A 23,601-nucleotide genomic window follows, 5' to 3' on the forward strand; every position below is an offset into this window, starting at 1 on the left:
CAGAAGATCAGAGCTGCATCACACACAGGATCTCATACAGTCAGAATGAACATCACCAACACAACAAACCCAATGAACACAATTCAACACGTCTCCTTTCACTGGAGCCACAACTGCACCTCCCACATACATCATCTCCATCAGAAACACACACACACACAAACACAAACATCTCCACATACATCATCTCCATCAGAAACACACACACACACACACACACACACACACACACACACACACACACACACACACACACACCTCCACATACATCATCTCCAGCAGAAACACACACACACCTCCACATACATCATCTCCATCAGAAACACACACACACACAAACACAAACATCTCCACATACATCATCTCCATCAGAAACACACACACACCCACATACATCATCTCCATCAGAAACACACACACACATACACACACACACACACACACACACACACACACACACACACACACACACACACACACACACACACACCTCCACATACATCATCTCCATCAGAAACACACACAAACACACACAAACATACACACACACACACACACACACACACACACACACACACACCCACATACACACACACACATCTCCACATACATCATCTCCATCAGAAACACACACAAACACACACACACACACATCTCCACATACATCATCTCCAGCAGAAACACACACACACACACACACACACACACACACACACACACAGTTCAACGGTAAAAGACCTGGGAGTTATTTTAGACAGCAACTTATCTTTTAAAAATCACATCAATCAAGTTACAAAAACAGCCTTCTTGCACCTTAGAAATATTTCTAAGCTAAGAAATATGTTATCTATATCTGATGCAGAGAAGCTCGTCCATGCGTTTATGACCTCTAGAATAGACTACTGTAATGCATTACTAGGTGGATGTCCTGCATCATTAATAAACAAGCTTCAGTTAGTTCAGAATGCCGCAGCAAGAGTTCTTACTAGGTCAAGAAAATACGATCATATAACCCCAATCTTATCGTCCCTACATTGGCTTCCTATTAAGTTTCGAATCGACTACAAACTACTGCTACTCACTTATAAAGCACTAAATGGTTTGGCTCCCATGTATCTATCCAGTCTCTTAACACGCTACAATCCGTCACGCTCCCTGAGATCTCAAAACTCTGGGCTTCTAGTAGTTCCTAGAATAGCAAAGTCCACTAAAGGCGGTAGAGCATTTTCACATTTAGCTCCTAAACTCTGGAATAGTCTTCCTGACAGTGTTCGGGGTTCAGATACACTCTCCCAGTTTAAGTGCAGATTAAAAACATATCTTTTTAGCAAAGCCTACACATAACACACATCACATCACAACCTTGTGCTCCAGAACATCTGATCACATGCACATTATCAACTTGTGCTGTTAATATCATGAACAGCAGCTACGCTAATTCCTCTCCACTGCTTCTCTTTCTCTCCCCATCCCGAGGCTTCCTGAGGTTTGGCCAGCTCCAGTCACGTCCCACCTCGTGAAGATTATGGACCTATGGATGATCATGGAGAAGTAGATGCCGAGTGTTTAAAGGCCCTGGCATGGAGAAGCTGATGCTGGATCTATGATGATCACAAATTGTTCTGTATTGTTGAAAGATTTATGACCAAACTTTTGATGTCACCCATATGAGGATGGGTTCCCCTTTGAGTCTGGTTCCTCTCAAGGTTTCTTCCTCATATCATCTAAGGGAGTTTTTCCTTGCCACTGTCGCCACGGCTGCTCATCAGGGACAAACGCACACCATTCACCTTCACTGTTGTTTTCTGTAAAGCTGCTTTGAGACAATGTCTGTTGTGAAAAGCGCTATACAAATAAACTTGACTTGACTTGACTTGACACACACACACCTCCACATACATCATCTCCAGCAGAAACACACACACACACACACACACACACACACACACACACACACACCTCCACATACATCATCTCCAGCAGAAACACACACACACACACACACACACACACACATCTCCACATACATCATCTCCATCAGAAACACACACACACACACACACACACACACACACACAAACACACACATCTCCACATACATCATCTCCAGCAGAAACACACACACACACACACACACACACACACACACACACACAAACACACACACACACACACACACACACACACATCATCTCCAGCAGTAACACACACACACACACACACACACACACACACACACCATCTCCAGCAGTAACACTAACACACACACACACACACTCACACACACACACACACACACACACACACACACACACACACACACACACACACACACACACCATCTCCAGCAGTAACACTAACACACACACGCTCACACACACTCACACACACACACACACACACACACACACACACACACACACACACACACACCTCCACATACATCATCTCCAGCAGAAACACACACACACACACACACACACACACACACACACACACACACACACACACACACACACACCTCCACATACATCATCTCCAGCAGAAACACACACACACACACACACACACACACACACACACACACATCTCCACATACATCATCTCCATCAGAAACACACACACACACACACACACACACACACACACACAAACACACACATCTCCACATACATCATCTCCAGCAGAAACACACACACACACACACACACACACACACAAACACACACACACACACACACACATCATCTCCAGCAGTAACACACACACACACACACACACACACACACACACACACACACACACACACACACACACACACACACACCATCTCCAGCAGTAACACTAACACACACACACTCACACACACACACACACACACACACACACACACACACACACACACTATCTCCAGCAGTAACACTAACACACACACACTCACACACACTCACACACACACACACACACACACACACACACACACACACACACACACACACACACACACACACACACACACACACAGCATTTCTCCACATTACACTTTTACTGGGGATTAGAAATGAAGGCAAATTGTGTGTTTTTGTGTAAATTCTACAGAAAAGAAAATACAAAAGTATAACCGGTTTTGAACTGTTTTGTTAATCGGTTTCTTCTCCTCTGTCTGTCGCTGTGGAATGAAAAACAAAAAATGTATTGTTTGCAGCAGCTTCAAGCAACATGAACTTTATCTGATATCTGATTGGATAGAAACTCGAACATGAAATGAAGAGAATAGACTCTACTGAGAATGACTGAAGATAAATCATATTGAAACATTAGTGATTCTGACAGACTAAAAACGAAGCCATCAGATTGTTGATCAGCGTTCACACCTGACGCAATCAAAAATAAAAATCCATATGTATTCGGAAAAAACGGTTTTCAAAAAAAAAACTTTTTTTAAAATAATTTTTGTACTTATTAAAGTGATTAATATATAAAACGTCTTTTGCCACCTGATTGTTCCACCATGTGTGGTTCTTCCATAAACAATTGTACTAGACATCTTCAGATGCATGAAATTTTGCCTTCACTTGAACTAGGAGACCCAAACCTGTTCCAGCATGACACTACCCCTGTGCACCAAGTCAGCTCCAAAGAAGATCTGCTTTTCATTGGGAGAGTGGAGGATCTCCTGCTCTAGAGTTCTTCAACATGGTGAACATGTAAACTGACTGCACCTCAGGAACATAAAGTGTCATCGAAAAGCCACTTCCAAAGAAGTAACTCTGAATGATTGCTTAATAAGATCTAGAATGATCTAGAAACGCCAATAGAGTTTGGAAGGTTGAGAAGAACCTCACCAGGTGCTGCTCAAAATGGCTGCTCAGTCTAACTGAACTTTGACCCTGGAAGCACTTATTCACAATAATCAAACAAACAAACAAAACAAACAATAAACAAACAAAAAAACAAAAGAGTTTTGAATCGTTTCTTTCTTTTTCAATCATCTAAAAGTCACATCCTGACTGGTTTTATTTCTCTCACATTACAACAGTTAGCTAGCGATAGTTTTTCTCCATTTAGGGTTACATTTTATGTGGTGGAAATGTTTTCTCTTCAAATTGTCTTGAAATTAATAAAACCAAAATCCTCCGATTTCTAAAACAAAAGAATACTGAAGATACAGAAAATGTACGGACACTGGAGACTCCAGCCGGTAATATTAAGTACATTAGAACGTTCAAAAAATTGTAATTGGTTGAATCAATTATTCAGTTATTTATTGCTATTTTACGCATCATTTATTCGGTTATTGGCGTCAGCAGAATCACTGGCTCTCATCTGATGGTTTCTGCTGCGGGATGGAGACCTCGGTGCTGCTCACTTCCTCCTGCGCTTCCCTTCAGCTGACCTGAAACTTCAGACTCATGAGCTAATTATTAATCCTTTAATGAGAAAAGGGAAAACTTCAAACCCGCACAGCTCTTCCTCACCGCTCATTTACATACGATCTCATAACTCCGGTCCCCTGACCTCCAGTGCAGGAAAAAAAACATTCAAATCATTCTCTTTTTTTCCTTTTTCTGCACTCGGGACGTTATTAGAGGCGTCTTTTTTTAACTGCACATGAAATAATGGGTCTGAATATCTTTTATTCTCGGGGGGTTAAATGTGATTTAAAAGTTACGCGACTTCATCTTCTTGTAAGAAGTTTAAAGTGAATTAGATTTCGAAAAATTTGACTTTTTTTTTCGTGTAATTCAAATCAAATAACCAAATCATCAAATCAATTATTGTCAATCTTCTTTTTTTTTTTTTTTTGGAAAACTAATCTCTGCAGTTGGACAAAAATATCAAATCTATAATTAATAAAAAACATTTTAGTAACAAATCAAAATATCTAGGTTTTTAATTACATAATAACTTTTTAAAATCATAAACAAATAAATGATATGTATGTACAAAAATAAAATGTTAGAATGAGCTCCACTCTTCTGGGAAGATGTTCCACTAGATTTGTGTGGAGATTCATTCAGACACAAGGGTGTTAGTAAAGTCAGGTACTGATGTAGGTGAGAGTGTGAGAAGGTCTGGGGTGCAGTCAGCGTTCACATTCATTGTTCAATAGGCTTGGAGCTCTATAGCAGAAGATCTTCCACATTTTCCAAACTTGCACACCAGATCTTCATGGAGCTGGCTTTGTGCACCATGATGAAACAGGTTTGGGTCTCCTAGTCAAGTGAAGGGATGCTAGGGCATCCAAAGCCATCCTAAACACCTGTGTTCCTTCAACAGTTGGTTGAAGAACCACATATGTGTGGAGTCGGGTGTCCAAATACTTTTGGAACAGTGCAACAGTACAAAGCATGTACTGGTGCTGGTGTAATTATTGATTTTTGAGAATTGTTCTTGCTGTTACTGGAATTTGTGTTTATGGTACCGAGTGATTTAAAGTAATGGCACCCCATTGTTGAACTCATAACCGGACATTTTGCTGATGTTTTTGAGAACAACCCATGAGCACGGTGTTTCTGAATAAACACAAGCTGTTGTTTTTGGGTATAAACCAGTGCGGCTTTTATACCATCATTGTTAACCTTCGGTTTTGATCCCGATTTCATGCTCTTGACAAACGTAATTGTGAAATTACAGAACTGCATTCGACACTAAATTGTTTCCGGTCAGGAATTTGGCGTTAGCGTTGAGCCGGTGTCGAGTGCTGTGAAAGCAGATGCTTTTAATAACCGTAAAATGTCTTTAAACCAGCAAACTCATATCCTTCTAATCCCGGAGCAGCCATGATGCTGGGGCTTTATGTCTGGGTGGAAATATAAAGTGGGACGGCAAATGGGTCTTCAGAGAGATAAAGCAATGTAACTCTTTTTTTTTAAAGAGTGAGGCGAATCCCTGCCCAGGTAAATGTCCCATTTTTCAGACACAGAACAACTAAAGACACGTGGTCCAGGTTGATGGGATTTGTTTGTTTTTGTTGCTTTTTTTCCAAATGAGAATCAAAAATTACATTTGAGATGAATCCACTTTTTTTTTTTCTTTCCATATTCACTGTAAACATGTACTCCCATTCACGTCAAAAAAAAAAAAAAAAAAGGAAAAAATATTGGAAAACTGACCATAGAGAAGATTAACATGCTCTTATTATATTATTTATAATTCTTTATATATATATATATATATATATATATATATATATATATATATATATATATATATATATATATATATATATATATATAATATATATATATAATATATACATATGCAAGTAAATCACATTTCAAAATAAAGGTCACGTGTATTACAATTTCGTAAATTAAGTGAACCGATAGTAACAGATTAGCTCGGAAATTTCGTACATAAAAGTTTATATTGCAACCTGATATTGTGCATATCGCTGGATGACCATTATATTGGAAAAAAAGAAAATTACGATTAAATAAATAAATATGTAAGTAAATAAATAAATAAATAGGATATGCGTAGGCCGGGTTTAAATCCTACAGGAAGTGATGTACTTGGAGTTTCGATGTGGTCCTGCGGTGCAGAGTGTGACATCATTTTGTTACAGTGTCAACGTCTCTTGGTGTCTTTTGATCGAGAAACTGTGGTTTCCCTTCTTAGTTTTTTTGTTTGTTTGTTTGTTTCCTGAACCGTAACAATCATATGCTCTGCACACCGCTCGCTCGGTCTGGTATTTGGCAGTGTATAAAACTGTAAAAACGACTCGTCACGTATGAATTTCCTAGACAGCTATAGAAATCGTGGTTGATGCTGTAACGTGGTTGTGAGGACGAATTCGACACTGATGGCTCAGAGAAGTCCTCATCAGAAGTCGTCATCCTGCTCTTGTGGTTTTGGCATGCAGGTTTCTCCGAAATTCTAAACTAAGGCCTGGGCTGCACCAGGAGTTCCTTATATTACACAGTCAAAAGGAAACAAAACAAAACAAAAATAATGCAGTTGAAAAAATAGAAGTCTCTTTAGGGAAGGAAGTCTGCTCGGATTACTTTCTGTGAACCCTTTTCACTTGGGCCGTCCCTTGTTTTAGTTTTTTCCTCCTACGTTCACATTACAGGGCTGAAGTGACACAAATCCGACGTTCTGGGGAAGCTGTGCACTTTGCACTCTTCTACATACATGAGCTCAGAGATGCCTACAGTAGCCTAGTGTCACTGTGATTTGGTAGAAATGAGATCCCCTCTCACCCTGAGAAAATGGACATGTTTTGCTCCCTAGACTCGAGATTGGGGATTGACTGTGACATCAACAACATTTGAACTTCATCTCTTTTATATTTGGTCCCAGATTCACTTTTTTAGCATTTTGGATACAAGTAGTGTTTGAAACACTTGTCCATTTCCACGGACAGAACGGTTCACTTGTGGTTACAACTGTGAACCTTTTAGATAAATCCCGAAAATCTGATTTGGGGCAAAGAAGCTTGTAAAGTGAACGTAGCCGTTAATACAACACCAATACAATTCATTAAATTTCAGACTTAAGCATTTGTTTTTGTGCATTTTGTATAGATGTTTTCTTGTCGATGTTTTTGTGTTGATGTAAAAATGCATGTTTGTCACCCTCTGAGATTTACTTGATACCACATGTGGCAATTTTTGGTTGTTCGTTTCTCGGGAATACAACTGAGAGCTCTTCTGAGCTGCCCTGGAATTTCCAGGAGCTTTTTTTTCACACTTCCTATCTTTGTCTGGTGCCATCTTTGTTGACGTGGAAGACCCAGAGCTGCCGCTCAACCACAGGGGATGACCTGATGAAATGCTGAACTCAGATTTACTTAAGAGCAGGAAAAAATATATAAGATTTTCTTTTAACTCCTGGTTGTTAAGAACAATCCAGTATGAATCCTTATCCATGTGGAAATACCGTTGCTTTGTACAGCGCTTGTTTTTTTGTTTTTTTCCTCAGAGTCACTATCTCATCGGTTCACATTTTTTTCGGTTGAACCTTTCAGACATCAGATTCAATGCTGGGCATCCTCTTGTAGACACGTCGTGCACCTCCGGCACTCATTGCTCTCTGGGCTGGGAATGTGCCGACTGGGGAAAGGGCTACATAAGGCATTACATGCTCAGGGTAAAAGAGGTCAGGTGTTGCCACCCCTATGCCGGGCCCCTTGCTGTCGACAACTGGACTTAATGTAAGTGGCACCAGCTGTTTGTAAATGTCTGTGGCGCTGCGCCCATGAGCCAAGCGCTGGTCGTCACGTAGCGTCTGCAGGAAAGGGTTCTCTGTTGGCTGAGCTGGGTACATCGACTTGCTGCGTCGGCCAATGCCGAGCCCGCTAACACCCACTGAAGCAAGTGTGTGGTTAAGCTGTGTTGACTGGCTCTTTGAAAGTTTGTCCGGGACCATGGTGGATGTGTGCAGGTTAGTGTGAGGAGTGCTGTCCTGAAGGCTCACGCGTCGTGAAAGATTCTTTTGAGGCAGGTTCTCATAAGAGTGCTGGCGATGGATGTAAATGCCCTCGTTCTGATAGTGGCTAATGAGCCCTTCGCCATCTTGGTCACTCTGGGGAAGATAGGCCGTAAAGGAAGCATTGGGATGTGGCAGAAATGCACAGAAGCTCCTGTCAACACTCCCTCCTCGAATGGCACCTATGTTTGGGTGCAGGAACTGATCCTCACTTATGTCATACAGGTTGGCAGAGTGCAGACATGCTTCACAGCGATACTGAGGAGCTCGCATAGTATAAAGCCCAGAATAGCCGGAGAACTTTGAGAGACAACTACGGCAGTGGGTTTGCCTGTGGTCCTGGGCAGGAATGGTTACAGACGAATTGATTCCTACCCCACCAGACTTTCCATAAGTATTGAACTTCTTCTCCTTGGCCACAGTTGTGGCATTCTGCATGACATCTGGGTCATGAGAGGGAGGGAACAGGTTGCTGTTAAGCTGCAGTATTGGCTGTTGTTCTGAAGAAGATGGCGGGCGATGCTTGTTGTCTCTGTGCTCGTTGAAAATGTCTGGGTAGTGTAGTCCATGCTCTTGGTCTACTGAGTCAATAGTGTAGATCTGGCTGCTCTGACTGTTCTGCGAATAGATCTGAGAACCATGATTGTTCTGTAGGCTGGCTTGGTTGGGCAAAGCAGATAGCTCCACGTCACTTAGGTCCCGTGGCAGGCGGTTACGCTTACGGAGAGTGTCTTTGACCTTGTGCTGCTTCTGCAGGTCCATGCGACCAGAGCAATCAGACATGTCTGAGTATGCTGGCAGATCTTCAGGCAAATACCGCTGGCTTTTCATAGTTGCATGTGGCTCATACACTGGTGCAGAAGAAGGTGGGGAATTTTTGGTAGGTCCTTGGTTCTGTCTCACAGTTTCGACTGACTTTTTCCAGAGAGCTCGAGACTTGGAAGCAGGTAGTCCTGAGTCATCACCACCACCACCACCACCACCAACACCAGCACCAGCACCACCACCACTACCACCACCACCACCACCACCACCTCCTATGCTGACACTGCCTGGCACACCAGACTGGGCATTGGCTAGGGTAAGGGCACACTGACCAGGCAAAAGGGTGTTGTTAAGAGGGTCTTTGTGTCGGTTTGCAATCATGGTGTTGATGTTATTGTAGATTGCATCTTTGGGAGCAAGGTTATTGCCTTTGCCACCAGTCATAAATTCCAGCAATCCGGTTGTAGGAGGGAGGATGCTGGCAACAGGCTGTTTAGGAGAAGTGACCCCTAGAGTGGTAATCTCCTTGGCCGATTTCAGCAAGTGCAACATGTTGGCCTGAGGACTGAAATCTAACTCAGGATGCTTCTTCAATTCAATGTGAACACCATGAATACAACTCCAGATACCCTGACAAGACAAAAATATGCATAGAAAAAGACATGCAAACGGTTATTACACAGTTTAGATTTTTGTACGGATGCAGTGATATGTTATTTATTTTGGTATCTGCAAAAAAACCTCTGAAAAGTCTGAAAAGATAATCCCATTTACTAGAAAAAGAACATGGAATCTGACTAATATCAGTGCATCCCTACATTTCTGCATCTTAGTTAGCTCATGTTCCTTACCCTGCTGATGGTAAAGAGAAGTCCAGGTCGTCCCGAGCATAGTCCAGTAAAGCAATACCGCAGTCGCCAGTAAAACAGGTGCTCCCAGAAGAATGTGAGGAGAGAAAGTGCCATAGCAGCTGCCAGCATGTAAAACACGCCAGCCATGTTGTCCACATCCAGTTGGCTGCTCATTACTTCATTTTTCTCATTATGGCAGATACCTGTGAGCCACTGGGCCTCCAGCTCCTCCATCTCACCTAGTACACAAAAAACAAGTATATCTTTGGATTAGCTTACAAACAAAATCATTGATTAATACTTTAATGCATAATACTGATGTAAACACATCTTAGATATGCCTTAGATATTTGTGCACTGGTAGACAGGAAAATAAGATGTGATAATCCTACCATCTCCAATAATCCCTAGAATGGCTAGGTCCACAAGCCGCTTCCAATAGGATCCTTTCTGGAGGGCGATTCCGTAACCAGTGGTGGCAAAGACGTAGCCACTTCCGATGGTCACCAGCTTACAACCATCATCTCTCCCGGCCATGTAGTTCAACACGGCCGCGTCGTAGATGAACGCATCCAGCTTGCTGTGCAAACCAATAATGAAGACAGCTTCATGAAGACAGCTGCAGGTTGTGAAAGGTTGAGTAACTGAATGGAATTAGAGAAATTCTACTTAATTGAAAAACTCAGCGATCTCAGTGATCCACAGGAGGCAAATGCAGCAAAGGCTGGTGAGGTCGTACCCTGTCTTTAGGCTGATCAGTGCATCCTGGACACCAGTCTGGTGGTATTTGACCATGTACTGGTGCATGTCTGGGTAGTTCTTCCTGATGTTTCTCTCAGTGCTGCCATTTGGGACTGTACCAAAACGAAACGGCGGCGAGAAGGAATACGGGCTCTGGAACTGGAAGACAAAAAAACACATGTTGGGATGGTTAATGGAGACTTCAGACACAAGAAAATGGTGGATTCTAATGCTAATGTTGTTCTGACAAGTCTGAAGTGGATGAATGTCATCTTATTGACACAGTAAAAACAGTATGCATCAACGAATGAAACAAACACTTTGACCAAATGAATTGTGTGTCGTTCCTAATAAACATAGGTAGTTATACATTTGTGGCATTTTCCAGAGCAACTTACAAATTTGATCTCCTTGCTCAGAGGCTAGCATGAAGAGACCAAGTGAAGCTATTTGACGGCTCCACCGTCCAATTCTTTAATCACTAAGCAATTTTTTACCCATCTTATGCTAGAAAAGTAAAATGTACTGGTCAAAAAAGTGTTATAATGCAAAGTGGGTGGAGCTTTCTGGGTGTAAGTTAATAGTTAATAGTGCAGACAACCAAAACACCTATAGATCTATCAATCTTTCATAGATGTATTTCTAGCTGCATTTTTCATAATAGAGAAATTCAGATTTTAAATGCAGAATGCATGCAGGTTGCCATGCCTAAGATGAGGGTTCTAATAAAACACCTTTACCTTTCTGTCACTGAGCCCAGTGACCTGGTCCACAAACTCCTCCTGGATCATAAAGGCAGCCAGGTTGGCAGTGTAACTGGCCAGGAAGATCACGGCGAAGAAGGCCCACACGGAAACGATGAATTTACTGGTGGTGCCTCTAGGGTTCTGAACCGGTACTGAGTTGTTGAATACAAGGCCCCACAGAAGCCAGATGGCCTTCCCAATGGTGAAAGACGGCCCATGAGGGTCTGGAGAAAAAAAGACAATGAACTTTAAATCAGTGCAACAAAATACATAACTACCAAACTTCAAACAAACTCCCAAGTATTTGCTGTTATTCGGACCTTTGCCTTGTGCGAGGTTTCTGTTGAAGCCCAGGGGACTGATGAACTCGAACAGGAAGACAGCGATTGCGGTGACAATGAGTAACATGACGAACATCATCACCCACACCGACGCGCTAAAAGGCTCTACAGGAAGTAAACCAAAGCCACAGAAATAAAAAAAAAAAACAAATGCAAACACAATGACTTTTTCTTTTTGTTGGAAACTCTAATTCACCCAGAAAGGCTGACGGCGATACGGTCCCGTTACTCCGGGAAACCATGACGCTGATCCCAGTCTCCACAAATGGAACAGAGAAGTCGATGACCTCTGACCTCTCCTCGTTTATGGTCAACGAACCGACAGCCATCACGGCCTTCTTATAAACCACCTATGGATGACAGATGAGTGTGGAGAAGAGGCAGATGAGCTTTGTGCATTGCTGGTGCTCTGTACGTGATGCTAATGCGACGTTGCTGTATTTACTGACCTCGCCCACCATGCCGTTCCACATGTTGTTGATTTTCTTGCCGTGTTTGCCGTTAGTCACCAGGTAAAGGTCATACGTGAACTTCACGTTCCTGGCGATCTTCTTAAGGATATCAATACAGAAACCCTTACAGCACTGCTTTAGATAAGATCCACCGGTAGCGTTACTGCAAAAACACACACACACACACACACACACACACACACACACACACACACACACACACACACACACACACACACACAGACGTTTTGAAGAGCCTCAGTTTTTGAAGTGTGACAAACAGGAGACTCGTTTGTGTTTGTCGCTCAGGACTCTTTGAGGTGTCTTTGGGAGAATCTTACTCTTTGATGTGTTTCCTGCAGGGGACAGAATTGCGCATGCATGTCCCCGTCAGAATGTCCACGTCGTCTACAATCACAAATGGCTTTTCCTCCAACGTCACAATGCTCAGGTGATTTTCGTCTGCTTCGGCGTCTCCGAAGGAGTTGTACCGTGGCCACACAGGAAATTTCAGTATCAACGAATGGTTCTCCCAGCGGCCCATCTATAACACACACATGCATGAACACACACACACACACACACACACACACACACACACACACACACACACACACGATTGTTTTTTTCCAGTCACTTCCTCCCCCAGGCTGTGTAATTGTGTGAATGTGTGAGACTGTCTAATGCGTGTACATTTAGCACTGATGTTTTGTAATTGTCTCAAGTGTGTTTGCGTTGTTATCCAAGAGTGTGTGCGTGTGTTTGTGTGTGTGTAAGCTTTGTCAGCACCATCTCCTCACACTCTTGTTTTAGCCCAATGCAGTGAGAAATGATTAGTGTGGCACTTTTCACACACTCACTGCAGGGTTTTAGAGATTGTGTGTGCATGAAAAAAAAAAAACTAAAGAAAGAAAGAAAGAAAGAAAGAAAGAAAGAAGACTGGTCTCATTTCTAGGGGGTTCTCTTGTGCTAGCACTGCCTAGAGCTGAAGCAGCCTTGAAACAGGTACTGCTGAGAAAATACTGGATTGTGCAGAATTTGAGATGTGCATTGATAGTTTGAAAGTGGTAAAGGATTTTTTTTCAGGACTCTAAATGCTTTTTGGTGGTCTGTAAATGGAATTTACACAAAAACACCAGACTTTGAACCATCTGTTGCTCCCCACTAGCCAGAACTTGTTATTTGATACCACAGCACTGATGGCTATGGCTCCCTATTTTTACTCAACTGTAACAGGATCGGCTAGGCCCTTGAGCTTGGCCTATAACCCTCAACTGCTCAGTTGTAAGTCGCTCTGGATAAGGGCATCTGCCAAATGGCATAAATGTAAATGATAGAATCTACAGTCTGGGCAAATTAACCACTGAGCTACCACCTCCTCCAAACAGGACTCTAAACAGAGTCCATAATTCGATGACTTACAACTTGTAGACAACCTCACAGGCCTAGAGCTGTCTGCTTTGTGATGCTGGGATTTGAACTCACAAGCTTCCAATCAGCCTGTTGGCTGTTATTCACTGTGAGGTCAATCATGGTATATATCTCCCCCTCTTCAGAGGTTCACCCAGTATCTCTGGTGGCGAGTATGGTGTCTATGGAATAGGTATCACATGATTCATATGGAAAGTGCTGCAAAAAATGTGTCTTGTTTGCTTTTGGGAATCAGTTTGGAGAACTCCTTAAAGAATTATTACAGTGAAAATTGTCAAAACCATTAAAACTGTCCAGATGGTTCACATTGTCAGTTTTCTTCTCTGTTCCCCGGTCTAAATTGTATACACCAAAAGTAAGAGGAGCCATCTGGATGACAATGGAATATGGCCCCTCCAACTTGTCAAAAGGCTTATTTGTGGAGATCGGAAGCAGGGGAGGATTTTCTTCCCAGGTTGGTACTCATGCTGATCATTTTGAGCCGTTTGTTCCCCACCTGGCCAATTCTCGATACCCTTCCAGGTGGTCTCTCATCTCCAACACATGCTGAACAATTTTCTTTTTTGGCACCTGTCTCTTCTAGGTCTAGTGAATAGGCTCAAACTGGGACAATTTGGAGGCGATTCACTTTTTACAAAACGCAGACAAACGTAGTTTTTATCAAAGTCCGTGGTTTTGTGACGAACTTGCTGAGACTTCTTCCAACTCCATCAGGAGGAAAGAAATGAAGTCAGTTCCTGGATCTGTCCAGGATTTCCAAATGCGACCCCAAATTTATTTATTTTTGCCGCGATTATCATCATGTGGCAAAAATGACCAAAAAAAAGCCAGAGAAGAAAAGAAACACTCCAGAGTCCCGGGTAGACTGATTTCACCTCGGAGAAATAAGAAGTCGTTAAAAGAACGTGTGAGCGAGGAAGCGATTAGGAAAACGACAGCACGAAGAGCAGACAGAGTGAGAGAGAAAAGAGCGAGAGAACACCTAAAATCTAATGACAGGAAGAGAGAAAGCGAGGCTGAGAGGAGAGATTATTATGAAGCAAACCAACACATTATTTAGTCAATTAGCTAAATTAAGCGTGACGTGAAAAGACCGAAACGATCCGAAAAAAAGGAGTGAAGGCGCAAATGGAAGTTGTTCAGGAAATAATGATTCAGTGTGGAGCTCGACACGAATCAACCGTGAAACACGAAAAAACACACAAACACCAGTATAAGTAACCCCAAAGTACACATTTATACCGCACACGCCACTGTTCCTGCTGAGAGGAGAAGATCACTGCAGACATTTCGTTTGTTTTGAGATCATTTTTTGCTGAACGTTAGCACGAGTTGTGTTCATTAGAGTGGTGTGTGTGTGTGTGTGTGTGTGTGTGTGTGTGTGTGTGTGTGTGTGTGTGTTATAACATCTCACAGTGTTCGGGTGGAGGTCTGGGGAAACTCCTCACATTTCTTATTTATAACCTACACGCCGAACTAAACTGAAATCTGTCTTTTTTTTTTTTTTTTTACACATGAAACTGGAACAGATGTAACGTTAGGTAAGGAGCAAAACACCAACAAATCCATCAACAACCAACCTGAAGGAGGAAAAAAGAGGGATAAAGAAAGAGTAAACAGCGAAAAACAGACGTCGGAGACAAGCTGTGGAAAAAAGTGAGAAAGAGCGAGAAAATTGAAGAAGGAGTGAAAGAAAACAAGTAGAAAGAAAAAGAAATCTTACAAGCAGGAAAAAACCCTCACCTTCTCCCATTCCCTCTCAGTGTTGAGAACAATAACCACCAGTTTAGGGTTCACCTGATAGCCATCGTCCATGAACGACAAATCTCTGCCCTCCAGATTTACACCCATCATATATCTGGAAAACAAAAACACACACAATCATTTGATTCTATATTTGAATGAATGTAGATGTAACATTACGACCATACATGGGGCCCAAGGCGTTACAGGAAGTACGTCTGTATATGGTGTGTAGATGTTTACCCCTGTGTGAGTGATTTGTTTTTGTCTGTTGCTCCTCAGTGATTTCTACTCTCTCAGGCTAATGAGCTATTTCCTTGTTAGCAAGCTTTCACAGCTTCTCATTTGAACTTCAGCTCAGCTATGTGATGAAGAGGCTGATGAAGAGGCTGATGAAGAGGCTGATTGAAAAGCTGATGGAGAAGCTTCACATTCACCCTGAACATTCTTTATTACCCTGGTACAGTTAATGTTTACTAACGTCTCGTCTAAAACCTTTTTTTTTTTAAAGATTTTACACAGTAAGCTATGCAGATGCTGACGTTGCCTCTGTGTGTGTGTGTGTGTGTGTGTGTGTGTGTGTGTTTGTGCATAGAGTTAAACGCTCGTGTTTAAAGGTGATGTTTCTTTTGTAGCGTGTGCAGATGCAGCTTCAACCTAAAAGCTAAACCCCCACGTGTTCGCATATTCCCAGGTGTTTCACATGTAGCGAGTGTGGAGTGTGTGGAGTGTGTGGAGTGTGTGGAGTGTGTGGAGTGTGTTCTCCACTCCAGGCAGATGAGAACACGGCTGTGTTGAGGTACCCAGTTCTGAGTAAACTGTGAGAAAATGATGTGTGTTTTGGGTTGTGGAATGTGGAATTGTGTAGCTGCTGAAGCCAAAGAGAGACAAAAGACTTAGGGTGGCACACAACTCGTTATTTATGCGATTATCTGCTCCTTCATTTAGCTTCGGCTTCCACTTCGTGGAATTGGATATTTTTTTCTTCGCTGTATTTCTGACCAGTGAATGAAACAAAGACCAAGACATTTTCCAGCCTTTCAGTGTTGAGTGGAGACGTGTGTGGACTCGTACGGTCTTACAACTCATCACTGTTTCACCTTTTTCAGTAATCAGAAATCAGCAGGAACTCACCCAGAAACATGTGCTCTGATCTGAAGAACCCAAAGGTAGAACTTTTGGGGCATAACTCAATCTTTATCTCTCTATCAATATCTTTGGTGCAAAAAACCCCACAAGCTTATTACCCAAAAGAAAACCTCAGAGCCACAGTGAAACACGGTGGTTGCAGCATCATGCTATGGATCTGCTTGTCTTCAGCTGGGACTAAAGCTCATTAAAATAGAATGAATCAATTAGACAGAGCGTCAAATACTAAACTGCTGTAGCACAAAACCTGCACGACTCTGTTGGACAGCCAAAGACCAAAAAAGATGTTCACCTTCAGGCAATTTTATGAGCGTTTTGGAGCTCAGATCTAAATCCTACTGAAAACCTGTGGTATGACCTGAGGAGGGTTGTGTACAAGAGATCCATTCATTATCTGAAAGACCTGGAGATGGACTTGCTGTCTGATAGACCTGGAGATCCAATCGCTATCTGATAGACCTGGAGATCCGCTCACTGTCTGATAGACCTGAAGATCCGCTCACTATCTGATAGACCTGAAGATCCGCTCACTGTCTGATAGACCTGGAGATCTGGTTGCTATCTAATAGACCTTGAAGGAGTTGTGTAAGTGAGAGTGCAATAAAAACAGCTAAATAAAGATTAAAACTTAACTATTCTACAGAAAGTGTTTATATTGATATGTAGTGTGTGTGTGTGTGTGTGTGTGTGTGTGTGTGTGTGTGTGTGTGTGTGTGTGTGTGTGTGTGTGTGTGTACAGTGGAGATGCAGTGGTGATTATTCCTCTACAGGAATCTTTCTGCAAGGTAATGTTTGTTCTTAAAAAAAGCCCCTAATCTGGTTTTAATAATCCTGGAGCGTATTGCAGCAGCAGCAGCAGCAGCACAGCTTCCCGAAATAATGATGTAATGTCATTACGATGGCGTGCGGTATGAAGCTTCGCTCGTATATCAGCGACCAGGCATCGCCTCTGTTATTACCGAGCAGACGCAGGGAAAAGTCAGCTCCAGCTTCCTCCTGCAGCTAAGTTTAGCTCCACCTACGACCTGGACCACTTCTATCTCTCTCACACACACACACACACACACACACACACACACACACACACACACACACACACACACACACACACACACACACACACACACACACACACACACACACAAAACAAGTCAGAGATTGAGTGTTCTCAGGACCCAAGGTAGATCACAAGTCTCTCTTTCACGCCAGATGATCCGTCTTCGCTTTTTCACTACATGACACGTCATTATTCAGTCTTTGCATACTTGACTTCAGGACTAACAGCTGTTTTTTCCCCCCTGTTTTCAAGTTTCCTTCACACGGTTCCTGTACAGAGTGCTGTGCTACGAGCTGGTCCAGTTTTCATCATTATTGCCCTCACATTTCTGAAACAACCTCCGTAAATCTCTTTTCAAGGAAACGCTGACAGGCAGATGTTTTTCCCACATGATTTGATTCAGATGAGTCTCAGGGTTGGGGGTGGAGGGGGGGATGGGGGTGGAGGGTAAATCTGGGGTAGTACTGGAGCAGACTGCTGCGAGGTTCATATGTGATTGTGTACGTGATTGTTTCCTCCTTCACACCAAACTCAGAGTCCAGGTTCCCCCTTACACACCAGATACTCTAATAGCAAATCAGACTTGGAAAGTTAGACTTAATCGAGTCAGAATTGGATGTAATTGAGTACAAATCTGACTAAATCGAGTCAGGATCAGACTAAAAACATGCAAACCCTATACCTTAATTTTCACAAATTACAAAAATGTACATTACTTTTTTACTGATTTTATTTATATAAATTATTTGAGTATTCAATTTTTCCGAAATATAATAATTATTACTTAATATTCATTATTTAATTATTATTTATTTGTTCCTAATTAATTAAACTTAAAAATGATATATATTTTTATATATATAAAGTTTAGTTCTTCGACATTTAAAAAAAAAAAATATAAAACCCTGAACATTGCTTTTATTCGTTTTACATTTTTGTGCGAAAAGAAACTGAGTAAGAAATGTAGTTTAGCTTTAGGCATAAACAGAGAGAACTGAGCCAACTGCTACACCGACACGAGTGTGTGTGTGTGTGTGTGTGTGTGTGTGTGTGTGTGTGTGTGTGTGGTAAAAGCATGAGCACAGTTCATATATCAAAGTTTGGTACAGTGTAAAAATCAGCACGGTTTTTCCCCCCAGCCATGTCGGAGTCCCTCTGAAACACAACGCGTCAGTATGTGAACATGTTTCAATGTCTAATCAAACATCAGACGAGTCGAGAGAAAGAACACACGGTAAATCCAATCATTTATTTTAGAACGTAAATTAGAGGAAGGTTAGAAAGCTTTTTTTTGTTGTTTTATTTACAGGACTGAAGGTTAGGAGGAGGGTTGAATAACAACTAATCATCGATAAAGTGTGTGTGTGTGTGTGTGTGTTTAATGACTTGAAATGATACTTTTCAAGTCATTAAAAACAACATGCTTATATAGATGTTCCATTTATAACTACTCTTCACGCTCGTGAAACGGCTCACTTCCTGTTTGCACTTTATAGCAGCAATAAACGTTCGTTCCCTGAACCAGCATTTTAGTAAAACAAAAAATAAAAAAATGAAACCCACAAACTTCATTTAATAAAAGAACGAACACTGCTGAAACTGGAGACTCCTTCAATAAAAATACACGTTAAAATTAACAGCTCAAAACGTGTCGACTATTACAGTACACATCTGGTCATGTGGAGCATCTGCTGTACACGTCCCTGTGTGCGCTGTTACCATGGAAACTATGCCGATCGCACCGATACAGGAACAAATTTAATACAATAAAAAAGATTAGAATAATACAAATAATAATTTTTTCCTGGACAATGGAATATTTAGCTACATGATCATTGCCTGGAGAAGCAGCAGACGATCGCTCTTTTCTGAGCAGTGAATAAATGAGTGAGGGAGCTGTCCGTGGTGCTAATGGACTCCAGAACGCACGGAGTGCTTGCTAATAGAAGCCTGTTGTGTCTGCCTCATCAAGCGAACATAAATTGCTCGTGTCAAGAGCTCATTCTGCCTCATGAGGTGAACGGCTCAGGTTTGTAAAGACCACAGGTAAAAAATAAATAAATAAATAAACAAGAAGTAAGAAAAGAAAAGCAGATGCTCTGAGGAGAAGATGGAGTATTTATATCACATAAACACACTCGGATTTGTGTCGTGTAAAAAAACCACATGCTTTACTGCAGTGGAGCTGCAGGTGTGCAACTCACACACACACACACACACACACACACACACACACACACACACACACACACACACACACACACACACACACATAATCACTGTGTGTACAACATCTACTGACAATAACACAACACAGTGTTACACACTGAGGAGTAACAAAGGACATATGGGTGTCACCTCAAACCAGTGTCAGAGGTGTGTGTGTGTGTGTGTGTGTGTGTGTGTGCGTCTGTGTGTGTGTGTGTGTGTGTGTGTGTTGATATGTGCTGCAGTGTATGAGAGAGAGATAGATAAATAAAGACAGAGAGAGAGAGAGATACAGGGGAAGAGGGAGAGAGATATTTGAGGAAAGGGAAGATAGAGAGAGAAAAAGAGAGAAAGAAAGACAGATGGAGAGAGAAAGATGGATGTAAATAAAGAGAGAGAGATGTAGAGATTGAGCCTGTAGGCAGTTAGTGAGTATAAACAAGGTCAGATTTTATTCCTGCTCCTGAGACACTGATCTCTGAACACTGCACTCATTTACATTAGGACTTATATGAGCATCATCTCTCTTTCTCTCTCCAGCAGGAACAAGTGGCGTTGCCTGGAGCGCGACTCGAGAGTGTAAAAACACCCCATCAGTTTTATCCTCTTCATTTTACTGACGTTTAATAGACCTATAATGTGGGTGTCAAAGTGCTCCTGCTCACAGACGTGTTCACTGGTATGTTCATCGGCGTGTTTACAGATGTGTTTATAGCCAAAATCTCAGACGTGTCCTCAGCCATGTTCTCAGACGTGTCCTTAGCCGTGTTCTCAGGCTTGTCCTCAGCCATGTTCTCAGACGTGTCCTTAGCCGTGTTCTCAGGCTTGTCCTTAGCCGTGTTTTCAGACGTCCTTAGCCATGTTCTTAGACGTGTTCACAGACATGTCCTTAGCCATGTTCTCAGACATGCTCTCAGACATCTCCTTAGCCGTGTTCTCAGACATGTCCTTAGCCACGTTCTCAGACGTGTTCTCAGACTTGTCCTTAGCCGTGTTCTCAGATGTCCTTAGCCATGTTCTTAGACGTGCTTTCAGACATGTCTTAGCCATGTTCTTAGACGTGTTCACAGACATGTCCTTAGCCATGTTCTTAGACGTGCTTCCAGACATGTCCTTAGCCATGTTCTTAGACGTGCTTCCAGACATGTCCTTAGCCATGTTCTCAGACGTGCTCCCAGACATGTCCATAGCCACGTTCTCAGACGTGTTCACAGACATGTCCTTAGCCATGTTCTCAGACATGCTCTCAGGTCCACTCTCGGCTTTATGGATATAACATTTGCTGAGTTTTTTGCCTCTCTATTTCTGTAACGCCTGCATGGTGGACCATCTCATCTCGTCATGTAAATGTTCTCATTCTGGATTCTGCAGTGTCCCAGATACAAACCACCTTAGCAACCGAGAGAGAGATCAAAAGAGAAACGCCTACTCAGCGCGCACACACACACACACACACACACACACACACACACACACACACACACACACACACACACTGTGCTGAGAAATAGAGTGAGTGATGGGAACCCATGGCAACTCTTGAATCCTTTCTGTTAAAAAAAAAAAAACACCATTCGTCACAATGACTATCTGCGCATGAAGATTTCAAATAGATGTGGGCGTGGCCTCATTACGAAACAAGGCTTACTATACCACTGGAAACAATGAAAACACTGGGAACACTGGTGTCAGTGTGGTGTACGCAACGTGGCCCAGACAGTTTCTCAAGCTCATCTATATCTTCCCAGTTTTCAAGTAGAAATTGGAACGCTTCCTTACTACCTGATCTTGGCTCCGCCTCCCACAAGGTGTGTGCACCTGCTCCCTGTGTTTTTTTCCAACCAATATGTTTGGTTTAATTTCATGAAACACTCAAGCAGCCTCGTTTCCTACAGCGTGGCCCTAATCAGGCTGTTACTAAGAATTAGGAGTCTGGTTCCTCTCAAGGTTTCTTCCTTATGAAGATTTAGGGAGGTTTTGCTGTGCCACAGTCACCACTGTCTCACTCATTAGGGATCAACTTACAGTTATGAGGAACAAACTTATACATTCTTTTATACAACTTTATAAGCTCTTTATTTCTGTAAAGCTGCTTTGAGACAATGTGCCTTGGTAAAAAAACACTCTACAAATAAAATGTTCTTTAATTGAATGAGATTTGTACATTTCCACTCGTATATCACACAAATCTGTATCTCGTACTTGTACTTGTTTTCTCCCCTGGCGACTGCACCGCCTGCTTAGTGGGGTGTCCTTGACTTGACCGTAGTAGGTCACATGACCATAACATCTGCATGCTAAACCTGTTCTAGGAGCTGAACTTCTATTTAACATTTAATATAAATGGATGAAACCCAGCACCACTATCATAACACCTACTTGAACATCTGTCCAGAAGAGGTGCATTAAAGCCTCTCTGGTACTTTGCTCAGACCCGCAACGTTGTCCCCCCCCCCCCTTTTATTCAGCACCACTTTAATGCAAACAGGGAGAAGAAAGCAGGTTTGGAGAGGACGTGTACCGTATGCGGTGTTCGGGTTCTCCGGCTGTGGTGGTAATATTCCAGTGATCTCCTGTCACAACACTGCATGCGATGAACCCTGGGCTGTCTGTTATCAAAACAAGCACAGCTTGCTGAGTGTCAGAAACAATTAGCCGGGTCTGATTAGCAGCGGCAAAAGGAAGACACACGTGATCGGATTCGTGCACAACACCTGCCGACCGCGATGTTCACAAACGCAGGCGGTAAATGTTTTGGACAAAGCAATGATTGATGAAAAGTTGGAAAAGGGATACAGAACTGGCAGCAGATCGCATGAAGAACCCATTTCTTCTGTCAGTGTCTGGTATTTGCATAATGGTAAAAGTATTTTCTGCTTTTGAAGCTAATTGTAAAATGCTAATCCCCCTAGTAGGCTGCTGAATGCGTAATAGATTTACCTGCGTAACGCGCTCGCCGGGACCTCTGGTTTTTCTGCTTGACCCATGCAGCTAACGGTTCCATCCGGTATCCGGCCCTGTTCTCGGAACATAGCGGCGGCGGCGTGACTGAAAATCCCCACCGCGTCCCTCACGCGTGTTTCCAGAGGATAGTCCCACTCATCGTACGCTATGGATATCATTCCCGGGGGAAAAGCTTCTGGCGTTCGCTCCGGGTTCCCGGAGGTAAGACTGGGAACAATCCAGACAAAGCCAGCGCCGACCAACCCGAGCGACCGGGCCTCGGCCAGAACCAGCTCGGCCTCATCTTTAGAGCAGTACAGCATGATGACAGGTGACTGGATGCGCTTCAGCTGCACATGTGCCCTGTCCTCGGGTTCGCCCACACCGTCCAGCGTCACTACGCTCTGCAGGTCCCAGCGCACGAAACTGTGCTCCACTGTCACGCGGATAGTCGCCAGAAACTCCTGGTGCCCGGGGAACCTGGTGGTCACCACGGAGAATACATGCCAGTCGTATTCCTCCATGACGGACAGCATTAGCAGGGCTTCCTGATGGAGCGAGGCGCTGAACTGGAAAAATGAGGAGCTGGTGTCCTGAGGAGGAGAAACATCAGAAGTCAAAATGAGGAACACCAAACAGAAGGAAATTTTGTGTAGGCTTTGATAATATCGATCAATGCTTGAGTGTATCATCCTAAAAAAGTGGGAGTTTGCATCATTTTGGGTTTAAAAAGAGGAG

The 23,601-nt window shown here is 42.7% G+C and overlaps 2 protein-coding genes across 7 annotated transcripts in view; both read right to left on the reverse strand.

Annotated features, from left to right (window-relative positions):
- LOC310715427 (protein kinase C beta type-like) overlaps window positions 1-23,601 on the reverse strand; it is a 155,600-nt gene that overhangs the window by 46,804 nt on the left and 85,195 nt on the right. The window lies entirely within an intron of this gene.
- grin2ab (glutamate receptor, ionotropic, N-methyl D-aspartate 2A, b) overlaps window positions 6,352-23,601 on the reverse strand; it is an 83,735-nt gene continuing 66,485 nt past the window's right edge. For 3 of the 6 annotated variants that reach the window (XM_083521828.1, XM_083521826.1, XM_083521827.1), the window contains 11 exons: window positions 22,861-23,456; window positions 15,507-15,621; window positions 12,674-12,876; window positions 12,330-12,495; window positions 12,077-12,230; window positions 11,860-11,985; window positions 11,534-11,763; window positions 10,792-10,952; window positions 10,445-10,632; window positions 10,053-10,291; window positions 6,352-9,831 (listed from right to left, as the gene is read on the reverse strand). In XM_083521828.1, coding sequence (XP_083377954.1) covers window positions 7,972-9,831; window positions 10,053-10,291; window positions 10,445-10,632; window positions 10,792-10,952; window positions 11,534-11,763; window positions 11,860-11,985; window positions 12,077-12,230; window positions 12,330-12,495; window positions 12,674-12,876; window positions 15,507-15,621; window positions 22,861-23,456 — 4,038 coding nt within the window. In that variant the 3' untranslated portion in view covers window positions 6,352-7,971. Of the gene's footprint in view, window positions 9,832-10,052; window positions 10,292-10,444; window positions 10,633-10,791; window positions 10,953-11,533; window positions 11,986-12,076; window positions 12,231-12,329; window positions 12,496-12,673; window positions 12,877-15,506; window positions 15,622-22,860; window positions 23,457-23,601 lie in introns of all 6 variants that reach the window. The other 3 variants (XM_083521824.1, XM_083521825.1, XM_083521823.1) reach the window with 1 other exon arrangement.

This window comes from Silurus aristotelis (assembly GCF_946808225.1).
Source record: "Silurus aristotelis genome assembly, chromosome: 20".
Taxonomy (NCBI): Eukaryota; Metazoa; Chordata; class Actinopteri; order Siluriformes; family Siluridae; genus Silurus; species Silurus aristotelis.